The sequence below is a fragment of the Scyliorhinus canicula genome, chromosome 1 (genome assembly GCF_902713615.1).
Source record: "Scyliorhinus canicula chromosome 1, sScyCan1.1, whole genome shotgun sequence".
NCBI lineage: Eukaryota > Metazoa > Chordata > Chondrichthyes > Carcharhiniformes > Scyliorhinidae > Scyliorhinus > Scyliorhinus canicula.
Window position 1 is genome coordinate 66183568 of NC_052146.1, and position 12526 is coordinate 66196093.

At 47.7% G+C, this 12526-nt stretch overlaps 1 protein-coding gene across 4 annotated transcripts in view; it reads right to left on the minus strand.

The window, feature by feature from the left end:
- Nucleotides 1–12526, minus strand: part of cita (citron rho-interacting serine/threonine kinase a) — a 278500-nt gene that overhangs the window by 38622 nt on the left and 227352 nt on the right. For all 4 annotated transcript variants that reach the window (XM_038792114.1, XM_038792104.1, XM_038792084.1 and 1 more), the window contains exons 40-41: nucleotides 3861–3996; nucleotides 3484–3623 (exon numbers count right to left, since the gene is read on the minus strand). In XM_038792114.1, coding sequence (XP_038648042.1) covers nucleotides 3484–3623; nucleotides 3861–3996 — 276 coding nt within the window. The remainder of the gene's footprint in view (nucleotides 1–3483; nucleotides 3624–3860; nucleotides 3997–12526) is intronic.

Below are 12526 nucleotides of genomic sequence, written 5' to 3' on the forward strand. Positions count from 1 at the left end.
ATGTCGGGCCAGAGACAGTATCATGACCATTTTATCTGCGTGGCCAAATGTAATGATGCACTTTCACAAACTTAATTTGTGAATACAAAAAAAAATTATTAATAAGAAAACAGCAGCTTTATGGTTGCACGTAACTCCCTATATGTCTCTTGCCCAACAGGACTCCACTCCCTGGGGTAATTACTCTCTCTGAGTCCCAATTGGTTCCCAAGCTAGCTGATCCTTACTCAGTCCCTTGATGGGCGACACAGCAATCACCATAAAACACGACAGGGTGAAATTTTCCCAAAATTTGTCAACGTAAAGCTCCGATGAAAACAGTCATGCATCTCATCAGAAAAACAGCAGTTTTAAAAACAGAATTTCTGCACAGAAAATGGGATTTTGCACTCAAAATCCACTCTCTCTCCCCCCCTCGCTTAATTGGAGGAATCCAGACCAGAAGCTGGTGGGACATTCACTAAATATAATTCTTTAGAAAGTTTAAAGCAAGCTTGGAACACTTAAAGAAATACATTGAGAAACAATGGGCGCGATTCTCCGACCCCACGCCGGGTGGGAGAATCGCGGGAGTGACAGGCGAATCGCGCCACGCCGCCCTGACACCCGCACGCGATTCTCCCACCCCCCCCCCCCCCAAAACAGCGTGCCACGTTTTGCGACAGGCCGCTCAGAGAATCGCAGCTCCGGTTGAGCGGTGATTCTCCGGCCCGAGTGGGCCGAGCGGCCTGCCCAACCTGACCGGTTCACGCCGGCGCCAACCACACCTGGTCGCTGCCGGCATGAACAGTGCGCGACCACTGCGTGTGGGCCCTGTGGGGGGCGGAGGGAGAATTGAGCACCAGGGGGGTGCTCAGGCCCGCGATCAGTGCCCACCGATTGTCGGGCCGGCGTCTCTGAAAGACGCACTCTTTTCCCTCCGCCGCCCCGCAAGATCAATCCTCCATGTCTTGCGGGGCAGCGTAGCGATGCGCGGGTGACGTCATTCAGGCGCCGCTGGCCGCGTCATTCAGGCGGCGCCGCTTTGACGCAAGCGTCAAGGCCCGGCGCCCGAGATTGACGCGCCGCCGCTCCTAGCCCCCTGGGGCAGGGAGAATAGGGGGCGAGGAGCGGCCTCCGACGTCAGAGTGAAACACTCCGGGTTTCACTCCGGCATCGGCACTTTGTCTCCGTTTGGGAGAATTTCGCCCAATGTCTCAATTTCAAAAAGAAATGCCAGGACTAACTCCAGTAATTAGGTCTCTACACTTGCAGAATCTGACTGCAATGATGTTCAGTTACCCAAAGGAACAAACTTAAGGCAAGCTGAAAATATTCAAACAATTTGGTCTTCTTTACAAGCAAGATGCACCCTGAGAAATTTCAATGTTAAATTAAGTGATCATTGCTCGGCACAACATCGAGGGCCGAAGGGCCTGTTCTGTGCTGTACTGTTCTATGTTCTAAGTAAAGGGAACCAAGACAGTGTTTGGACCTTACCTGGTTTAGTTACTTCAATTTATATTTTAATCATCAACCCAGGTCTTCGGACATTAGTGGAAGTAACAGACAATGAAGGAGCCTGTTATTGCATGCTGTCAGCTCAGTTCTGGGACCGGAGGTTGAATTTGATAAAATTATGGTACACTGGTCCTCACCACCCCCACCCCTCGTTTCTTTCTTACAAAAGATTCTTTGTGAATTGAGGCTGTGATAGTTTCACCCCAATACTGTAACACAGGATTGACAGACATTGGGCTCGGTATTTAGAGGGAAACATGAAGGGAGTGTGAGAGGAACCCAACAAGGCTGGGAATCCAGCGCTCTTACCAGATTTAATGGCAATATCTCATTATAATCCTTTTCCCTCCATTTCCCCATTTGGTCAGCCCAACCGATAGGCTAGGCACTTGCTGAATGGGAAAATCAGCTACAATAGACCATTGCCTGGGGTGCCTGAGGATGGTAATAGGCGATTGGACTTAATGAGGGAAGGGATGAAAATGCTGCTATGGTTGGCGGGGGGAGGGGGCTTCCTTGAGATACTGGCTGAAACATGCCTGGCTGACAAGGTGTTCTGTAAAAAAAAGCTCATTTGTTTGAGCTGGCAGCTCCTGCCTCCCCGAGAGGTTCCACAGGGTTGATTGGTGTAAGTTCCCCCTGTCCACAATATCCTCCAATTCCCCCGTCTCCAATATCCTCCAGTTCCCCCTGTTCGCAATATCCTCCAGATCCCCTGTCGGCAATATCCTCCAGATCCCCTGTCGGCAATATCCTCCAGTTCCCCCCCGTCTGCAATATCCTCCAGTTCCCTCTGTCTGCAATATTCTCCAGATCCCTGTGTACAAAGTGGCCAATGACCTGAAAAACTAGGTCAGATACAGAATTAGACAATCAAGATTAAACAGCTGCCAGGCCTGATGGGAATTCGGACAGGCCAAATAAACACAAACACTGGTCAGAGGTGAACAAGGGCAAGTCTGGATTGTCCTGGAAGCTGGGACTGAAGGTGCTCGATCTTGACCAGATAAGGACATTATTTTGTGTACTGGCCAGATTCACACGCACCTTAGTCCCAATATCAACCAGACTCAACCGTACCCGTTAGCATATATGGAAGGGGTTATGTTTTTTTCTGTGTACCCTAGGATGGACCCCTGGGGGGCTCCTGGCATCTTCCATGTATGGAATTGCAATCCCATTGAGTGACGCTACACCCCCCTCCTGTAACCTCTTTGGTTGGAAGCCAGAGAACTTTCCAGAGGGCGCAAGAGAGGGATGGGAGGGGGTATAAGAATAGACTCCTAGAAACCACCCCAGGCAAAGACTCCACCCCAGCAAAGAATCGACCACCTACCGAAGAGGGCGAGCAAGATTAACCTTCATGAAGACCCCGGGTTCAAAGGCAAGATCATCGGAATCAGCAGAGCTCCGGGAAAAGTTGTACCTGGCGGAACAGCCTGACCAAGCTCAACTGCACAGGTAATATCAAAGTCTCAGATAGATAGTACAGTATTGCTAAATTTTGATCACAGATTAGGAGTTGTTTCTGTTAATAGATTTTGGATAATAAAATTCAGCAATAAAATCGGGTTGAACCACGAATCCACTCTTGACCTTTGTTCATCTCATGAGTAAGGGCACCAGGTTAAACAGGTCTAGTATAAACTGGTCAAAGTGTCTAATGTTTCAGACAATCTGCAATATAATCCAGATCCTAACTAAAGATGAAAGAATTCCTTTCCTAAAAAAGAAAATTCCTTCATAGAGTGAACATTTAACAGCCATTTCAAACATTCAGGTTTATTGCTGGTAAAGAAAACAACTGAGGCGCACACCCTTTTTTTTTTTGCAGTTAAATCTTGCAACCATCCACGCTTAACTCATACATGAAGCTGACTGAAAATCTTGAATGGGATTACAGAATCTCACACAAAACTGTCGAACACCACATCAAGATTAAAACAGATGTTTGGAAATAAAACTGATCGCAGTGATGCTCACTTTCCCTGTTGCAAACATATGGCATCCTTTCAAGCTGTCAAAGACTGTAGGTACCAGCTCCGGCTGACCTGGCAAGTGGGATTGAGCTAATGACTGTTTCACCTTCTTAACTTCCACCAGACACAGGGTTCGTTCCTCTCCTGTCAAACAGACAAATGAAATTAGCTGCTAGAATATGTACCTCACATACAGCAGGGACAATGAGAGACTTCACAAATACAATATATAAAAGTCTGGCAAATAAAATTGAAAGCATCATGAAGGACAAAACCTATTCAGTACAACTGGTTTTAGTCATTTGGCACAAGCTAATTTCTGACGTTATTCCCCGAGCTGTTTTAATTCTAGTTAACAGATTGAAACAAATCCATAATAACCTGCAATCATGATGAGTCGGTCATGCTCCTTTAGGTTGTGAAGCTGAAACACTGACCCCATACCAGGGATGTGAACCAGGGAGTTCTTCACAACATTTAACGAATATAGACCTTCCTCTGTCCCAACCAGCACAATCTGTAGATACATAAAATCATCTCCCTGAGAGAAAGACATTGTAAATATATTCTCCAATAACTTACTGTAATTAAGTACCAATTATAATTAAATACTTGACAAGAACGTATCCCAAACTTAATCTGCTTCCTTCCACCTGCAATGAAAAATTATATGTATAGACATAACCAACAGATGAACAACAATATCGGGTGGCGCGGTAGAACAATGGCTAGCACTGTTGCTTTATAGCGCTAGGGTCCCAGGTTCGATTCCCGGCTAGGTCTCTGTCTGTGCAGAATCTGCACGTTCTCCCTGTCTGCGTGGGTTTCATCCGGGTGCTCCGGTTATCTTCCACAAGTCCCGAACGACGTGCTGTTAGGTAATTTGGACATTCTAAGTTCTCCGTCAGTGTACCCGAACAGGCGGCGGAGTGTGACGATTAGGGGCTTTAGTAAGGCCATAGGTTTAATGTCAGTTGGGCAAAGTTTAAGAGGAGATGTGCGAGGCAGGTTTTTTACGCAGAGGGTGGCGAGTGCCTGGAATGCGTTGCCAGGGGAGATTGTGGAAGCAGATACATTAACGGTGTTCAAAAGGCATCTATGACAAACACATAGATAGAGGGATACTGTACAAGGATGTGCTGAGGGTTTGGCCAAGGGTGGTATCATGACCAGTACAGGCTTGGAAGACTGGTTTGTGATTCTTTAGTTGGACCAGCTAGAATATTGTGAACAGTTTTGGTCACCTTATCTAAGGAAAGATATAGTGGCATTGAAGGCATTGAAGGATGACTGGGTATGGAGGGATTTTCTTCTAAGGAGAGGTTGAGTAGGTTGGACCTGTACTCATTGGAGTTTAGAAGAATGAGAAACAAAAAAGAAAATGCTGGAAAATCTCAGCAGGTCTAGCAGCATCTATAGGGAAAGAAAAGAGCTAACGTTTCGAGTCCAATGACTCTTTGTCAAAGCCTCTCATTAGAAGAATGAGAGATGATCTTATTGAATAGGATTCTCAAGGTGCTTGACAGGGTAGATGCTGAGAAGCTGTTTCCCTTGTGGGAGAGTCAAGGACCTGAGGGCATAATCTCAGAGTAAGGAGTAAGGGGTCGCCCATTTAAGACAGAGATGAGGAAGAATATCTTCTGAGGATTGTCAATCTTTGGAATTCTTTACCACAGAGAGCTGTAGGGGCTTGGGTTGTTAAGTATGTTCAGGGCTTAGATAGTCATATTTTTAATCAGTAAGGGAACCAAAGGTGATGGGGCTAAGGTGAGCAAGTGGAGTTGGGGATTATCACATCAGGTTTGATACATCAAACGGCAGAGCAGACTTGATGGGCCAAATGGCCGAATTCTGCTCCGATGTCTTATGGTCATCCAAGGCCCCACCCCACTGCTGGCCAAGAACGGAGATGCACTCAATGCCAGTTGGAAGGAGAACGTCGAAGACGTCCTTAACAGAGATTCAGTCTTCAACTTGAATGTCCCGCAGTATGCTACCCGCTGCCATTTCAGCACAACCTCAAACGTGCACAAGATTAAAAAGGCCATCCAACAGCTTAAGAACAACAAGGCACCAGGAGCAGATGGAATCCCCGTTAAAGCACTAAAACATGGTGGAGAAGCGCTATTGGAATGACTCCATGACCTAAATTCCTATCATCCGTGAGGAGGAGAACATGCCAGGGGAGGCTATAATCGTGACCAAGTTCAAGAAAGGTGACCAGTCCGACTGCGGTGACTACATAGGAATTACGGTAATCACAAGAGTCTTTAATCGCCTTCTCCTTGTGGCTGAAGAGCTCCTTATCCCAGTCTCAATATGGATTACGCTCACTAAGGAGCACAACGGACATGATCTTCACCGTGCAGCAACTATTAGAGACATGCAGGGAAAAGCACCAGCCCTCGTATACGTGGCCTTCTTTGACCTCACAACGGCCTTTAACACTGTCAACCACAAGAGATTATGCCATGTTCTCCTCCATTTCAGCTTCCCCCAAAGGTCTGTTACCATCGATGACATGCAAGCCGTGATCCTGACTAACAGTACCAGCACAGTCCCAATTAATATTTAGACTGCGGTCAACCAAGGCTGTGTCATCGTATCGACACATTTCTCTATCTTCCTTGCTGCAATGCTCGATCTCACCCACAGCAAGCTTGCTGCTGGAGTGGAGCTAAACTATAGAACAAATGGGAATCTATTTAATCTCTGCTACCTGAAGGCCAAGATCCAAGCCAGCACAGTCTTCGGATGTGTCAGGAAGAGTGTGTTTTTGAGACCAGAGCAGTAATGATACCCATTCTCCAATATGGTTCAGAAACGTGGACTATGCACAGTAGGCACCTCAAAAGCGCTTGTAAGATCCTTAGGTCAGCATCCCCAACATCGAAGCACTGACCATGCGCGAACAGCTCCACTGAATGGGCTACATCCTCCGTACGCCTGATACAAAATTCCAGATACAAGTGCTCTACTTGGGAGCTTCAGCATAGAACATAGACCATTACAGTGCAGTACAGGCCCTTCGTCCCTCGATGTTACAAGCAAACCTCAAGAGGGCAGAGAAAATGCTTCAAGGACACCCTCAAACCTTCCTTGATTTGTGCAAAACCCCCACCGACACCTGGGAATCCTTGGCTCAAGGCCATCCGAAGCGGAGGAAAAGCAGCTGGGAAGGAAGCTGAAACCAAGCCTCGAGAGTGAAAGCAGCGCCTGGTAACCGGGGCACCCCACCCACCCGCTCCTCCAGCCACCGTCTGCCCCACCTGTGAAACCACCGTCTGCCCCACCTGTGAAACCACCGTCTGCCCCACCTGTGAAACCACCGTCTGCCCCACCTGTGAAACCACCGTCTGCCCCACCTGTGAAACCACCGTCTGCCCCACCTGTGAAACCACCGTCTGCCCCACCTGTGAAACCACCGTCTGCCCCACCTGTGAAACCACCGTCTGCCCCACCTGTGAAACCACCGTCTGTCCCACCTGTGACAGAGACCATGGCTGCGCGTTGGATTCCTCAGTCACCTAAGAACAAATTTTTACTGTGGAAGCGAGTCACCCTCGACTCCGAGGGAGTACCCATGAAGAAGAAAAAACACTTCAAGAGCATTTAGTCGTCTGTAGACTTCTGTGGGGCATCCAGTGGTTGTGAAGAGTGCAATATAACTGCAAGTATTTATTTTTCTTTCATTAAAAGCATGCATAAGGGTTTCTGCAGGAAGTAAGTTGAGATAAGGGCGAATCTCACCTTGGGTTCAAATATAACAGAAAAGTTGTGAACAGTCAACGTAGCCTCATGTAGTTGCCAGGGAGCAGAGTTTATAACTGGCAATGAAGACAATGGCGTCTGTCTTCCCAATATTTAGTTGGAGGAACTTTCTGCTCATGTGATACTGGATGTTGAACAAGTAATCTGACAGTTAGAAACAATGGATGTGGTTCCGGTAGCGGCCATGGAGTGAAAGGTCGCACATTTGCCAGCTCCCGCTCTTGGTGGTCTTTTTGCGGATTTTAAGCTGGATTTCCACAGGAATTTTTCAATAATAGTAAAAGAGAAGTAGGTGACCTCTAGTTTATGGAGCTGCGCCCAGGGAAAAATCGAAAAAGGAGGAATCAAAAGCGGGTTAGAAGCGAGGACTAGAGTTAGAGGGAGGCGATGGCAGGGACGCAGGGTCTGACCTCTCCAGCTTAATGGTTGACGGACCAGTTGGTGAACCTCTTGACTGAGAAGTTCACTCAACATCGCAAGGAGTGTGCGGAGGACCTAGCCCGGGTGGTGGACTCGATTAGGGCTGTGGTCGACTGTGTGGAGACAGGATTGACGACCTAGGGACAGACGATCCAGAAGATGGAGGAGCTGGTGGCGGAACGAGAGTAGCAGTCCACCGTGATGGCAGCGGAGATCAGGATGCTACAGGGCCAACAGAAACGACTGCTGGGGAAAGTGGAGGACCTGGAGAACCGTTCTCGGAGAAAGAATATCCGGAACGTTGGTCTGCCTCAGGAGAAGGAAGGATCGGATGCCGGTGCATATGTGGGGAAGACGCTGGAGAAGCTGATAGGGGAGGGTGAGTTCCTCAAGCCGTTGGAGGTGGATCAGGCCCACAGGGCGCTTATGCGTAAGCCCCAGGGGCGTGAGCCCCCGAGGGCAATGGTGGTACGACTGCAATGGTTCCTAAATAAGGAACGCATCATGAGATGAGCCAGGCAGACGAAATGCTGCATGTGGGATGATGCTGAGATCCGGGTGTACCAGGACTTGGGAGCAGAACTCGCAAAGCGGAGGGCGAGTTTTAATAAAGTCAAGACAGCCCTGTGTAAGAAGCAAATAAAGTTTGGACTGCTTTACCCGGCCCATCTATGGGTGACCTATGAGGGTCGGGAGTTGTCCTTTGGCTCGCCGGAGGACATGGCGGACTTTATGAAGTACAATAACCTGGTGGAAAAACAAGAATCTTGAACCTTGACAGTGGAGAACAGAGTTAGAAGTGATATTTGGCCTTGTAAAAACCTTCGTTTTTTAACTTTGTAATTTACAAAGTTAGATGTAGGGCTGCTAGCGGAGGATGAGATCTGCGAGCGGGTGAGGGAGGCCATTCGGGGTACATAAAGAGCAATGACACGGGTGAGACCGTGGCAGGGATGGTTTGGGAAGCATTGAAGGCAGTTATCAGAGGGGAATTTATTTCGATTCGGGCTTACAGGAAGAAGACTGAACGGGCGGAGTTGGACAGGCTGGTAGGTGAAATCTTACAGGTGGACAGTGTTGTATTATGCTTTGTCGCGTAACAGAAGCTGCTTCCTTGATGTATGCTTTGACAAAGGAAGGTCCAGACTTTGTAATGAGTTCAATATGTTTATTGAACTATTAACACAGTTCTTAAATGAGTTCGACTCTCCTGCTAATCTAACTGAAGTAGCTCAGTCTAACTAAACCAGTCTGCTCTAAGCCACGTGCTGGGTGTGATGCTTCTGATCAACCCTGATGTACTCTCTAGTTGTGGGTCTGTGAAAAGAGAAAGAGCAAATGGACCCTGTCCTTTTATATGGGTTGTGTAATGCCCCCTTGTGGTAATGCCACCTCTGGGTGTCCTGATTACCCATTGGCTGAATGTCTGTGTGTCATGACATCTCTGGTGCTCCCTCAAGTGGTTACTTAGTTGTAGTGTATTTACATTAACCCCTTGTGTATATAAAGTGATGCATATCACCACAGACAGGAGATAAGCAGAGTCTCTGGATGAGAAGCTCCTGAAGGAGCGCCAGAGACTTCAAATGGAATTTGGGCTCCTGTCCACAGCTAAGGCAGAGGGGCAGCTGAGGAGAGTAAAAGGGGCGATATACGAATATGGGGAGAAAGCTAGTAGGATGTTAGCACATTAGTTGAAGAAGCAGGAGGCGTCGAGATAAATTGGGAAAGTAAAGAATATGAGGGGGAGGGTGGTGGTGGACCCTGGGGCGAAAAACAATGTATTTCGCAAATTCTATAGTTGACTTTGCAAATCGGAACCCCCAGCTGGGGAGGAGGGTATGAAGTGATTTTTGAGGGGGGTTAGAGTTCCCGAAGGTAGCTAAGGAGCGGGTAGAAGGCCTGGGGACCCAACTGGGCTCGAGGAGGTGATAATACAGATTGGGGGCGATGCAATCAGGTAAGGCCCCGGGACCGGATGGATACCCAGTGGAGTTTTATAAAAAGCTTTCTGGGTTACTGGGGCCATTATATCAGGCTCCAGTGGTTAAGGCCTTTAATGAGTCTAAGGAACTGGGAATGCTCCCCCCAACACATTCACAGGCATTGATCTCCCTCATCTTGAAACGGGATATCGCCCTTTTGAACGTAGACGTTAAATTGCTGGCAAAGATCCTGGCCACAAGTATGGAGGTAATCAGGGAGGACCAGACAGGATTTGTGAAGGGCAGGCACCTGACGTCCAACATTAGACGGCTCTTAAATGTTATATTGATGCCAACGGAGGGGCGCACGGTTGAGGTGGTAGTAGCTATGGATGCAGAAAAGGCCTTTGACAGGTGGAGTGGAAGTATCTATGGGATATTCTAGGCAGGTTTGGGCTTGGGCAGGGATTTGTGGATTGGGTCCGGTTGTTATATCAGGCTCCAGTGGCAAATGTAAGAACCAACCGTGTCCGGTAAGAATATTTAAGTTTTTGTAGGGGACAAGACAGGGATGCCCGCTCTCCCCACTACTGTTTGACCTGGCCCTAGAGCCCTTGGCATAGAGCCCTTGGGAGACACTGGAAGAATTTGGGTGGTTTTCAGGCTACAAAATAAATATGGGAAAGAGCAAGGTGTTTGCGATTCAGGCACGGGGGTAGGAAAGGAGATTGAGGGAGTTACCTTTTAAAGGTGGTGGGGAAGAGCTTCAGGTATCTAGGGATTCAGGTGGCTAAGGATTGGGGGCAGCTCCACAAGTTAAATTGGGGTAAAGCGGCCGATCAGATGAAAAGGGATTTCCACAGGTGGGACATGTTCCCGCTGACACTGGCGGGGAGGGTACAGACGGTGAAAATAATAATCCTCCCAAGGCTGCTGTTTTTTTTTCAACGCAGTGCTGGATGGGTGCTTTAAGAGGTGGCACTGGGCAGGGATTGTGAGATTTGGGGATCTCTTCATTGAGGAGGGTTTCCCGAGCCTGGAGGCTTTAGAGGAGGAGTTTCAGTTGCCGGGTTGGAACGGGTTTCAGTACCTGCCGGTACGGGACTTTGTCAGGAGGCAGGTTCCAAGCTTTCCTCGCCTCCCCCTGAGGGGACTACAGGATAAGGTAATGTCAAAAATGGGGGTCGGGGAGGGGAGGGTCTCAGAGATATACAAGGAATTGATGGAGTGGGATGGGGCCCCAATCAGGGAGGTGAAGAGGAAGTGGGAGGAAGAGCTGGGAGGGGAGTTGGAAATCGGACTATGGGAAAAGGCCTTGAGGAGAGTCAATTCATCCTCGTCGTGGTGCCAGGCTCAGCCTGATCCAGTTCAAGGTGGTCCATAGGGCTCATATGACTGTGGTCCGGATGAGTAGGTTTTTTGAGGAAGTGGAGGACAGGTGCGGGCACTGTGGGGGGAAGCCCGGTGAATCATGTACATATGTTCTGGGCGCGTACGAAGTTGAGGGAATTCTGGCAGGGATTTGCAGACGTCATGTCAGAGGTCCTCGAAGGGAGGGTGAGTCCAAGTCCAGAATTGACAATATTTGGGGTACCGGAAGATCGATAGCCTTGGGGGGGGGGGATGGATTTTGCTGGGATTGAGGGACTCGGAGCCTCCAACGGTAGGAGTGGGTCAGCGACATGGCAGAATTTCCCACGCTGGAAAAGATTAAGTTCACCTTGAGAGGTGCAACTCAGGGGTTTGTTCGGAGGTGGCAGCCGTTCATCAACTTCTTTATGGAAAACTGAACGTCAGCAGCAAGGGGGGGGGGGGGGGGGAATGGGAGGCAAGGTAGTGTAAGACAAGGACAGGGAACATTGTATATGGGTAATTAGGAAATAGGGCGGAGGTAGTAGGGGATGTTATTTTTATGTTTTTTGCGTGTGCCAGCCCACTCGGTTGTTTAAGAAATGTTAAAGTGTTAAACTGTGAAAATTACAAATACTTCAATAAAATATTTTCTTAAAAAGAAACAATGGATGCGATGTTCTTTGCTTTCTGAATGAGGATGGCTCTGAAGTGTAGTGTCTCACAATGAACATCAAGCCATGTTTTGAACAAAGTTAATTTGTTAACAATACAATTAAATATACTTGACTTGCTTGCTAAGATATAAAAGATAACAGATTCGCTAAAACTTTGATTCTAATTACAGAGCTCCTGAACACAACTATTCCCAACCTCGCCTAACAACCTTCTCCCCGAATTAAGCGTATCACGTGATCCCACATGTATGCGCTTGATCTCCATCTAGTAGTTAGATGTAGTTACAGTAAATTTTAACCCTTCATTAATCTTACAATATACATATTGTCACAATGGAGAGATCAAAAGAGGTGGAGGTGAGGTAGAGCTGGCTGTTTTCAGATGGCGTCATCAAAGGGCAGCATGCAAATGAAAAACTGAAACGAGTCAAGGATAGATCCTTGGAGTATGCCCGAGGTAATGGAGAGATCCAGAAACAAAGCGAATGTGTGCAGTCCCACCCAGCAGTAGTCAGTGGAGGGATGGAAGATCATAATTCTATGATCATCTATTTGTAAAGCTGTAGGTAGGCCATGAAAATTGAGGAGGGATAGTTTACCATTTGTGACTTTTGTCATTTTAGTACCAAGACAGGGTAGAAACTTGGTTTGAAACTTTGTGAAAGAGAGATGAATGGAGGAACCAACATATTCAATGGCTCTGGTGGGAAAAGGAAGGTTGGAGAAGGGGCAGTAGATTGGGAGAGGGTCAAATACTTTTTTTTTTTGAGGAAAGGAGTGATGACAGCAGATTTGGAGGAGAGGGGAACAGTACCAGAGTAAAGAACACCATTAATAATGATCTATTATGGCAGCCGTTGTCTTGTTGCATTCTTCACCGATATCACTCTATAATCATGACGGC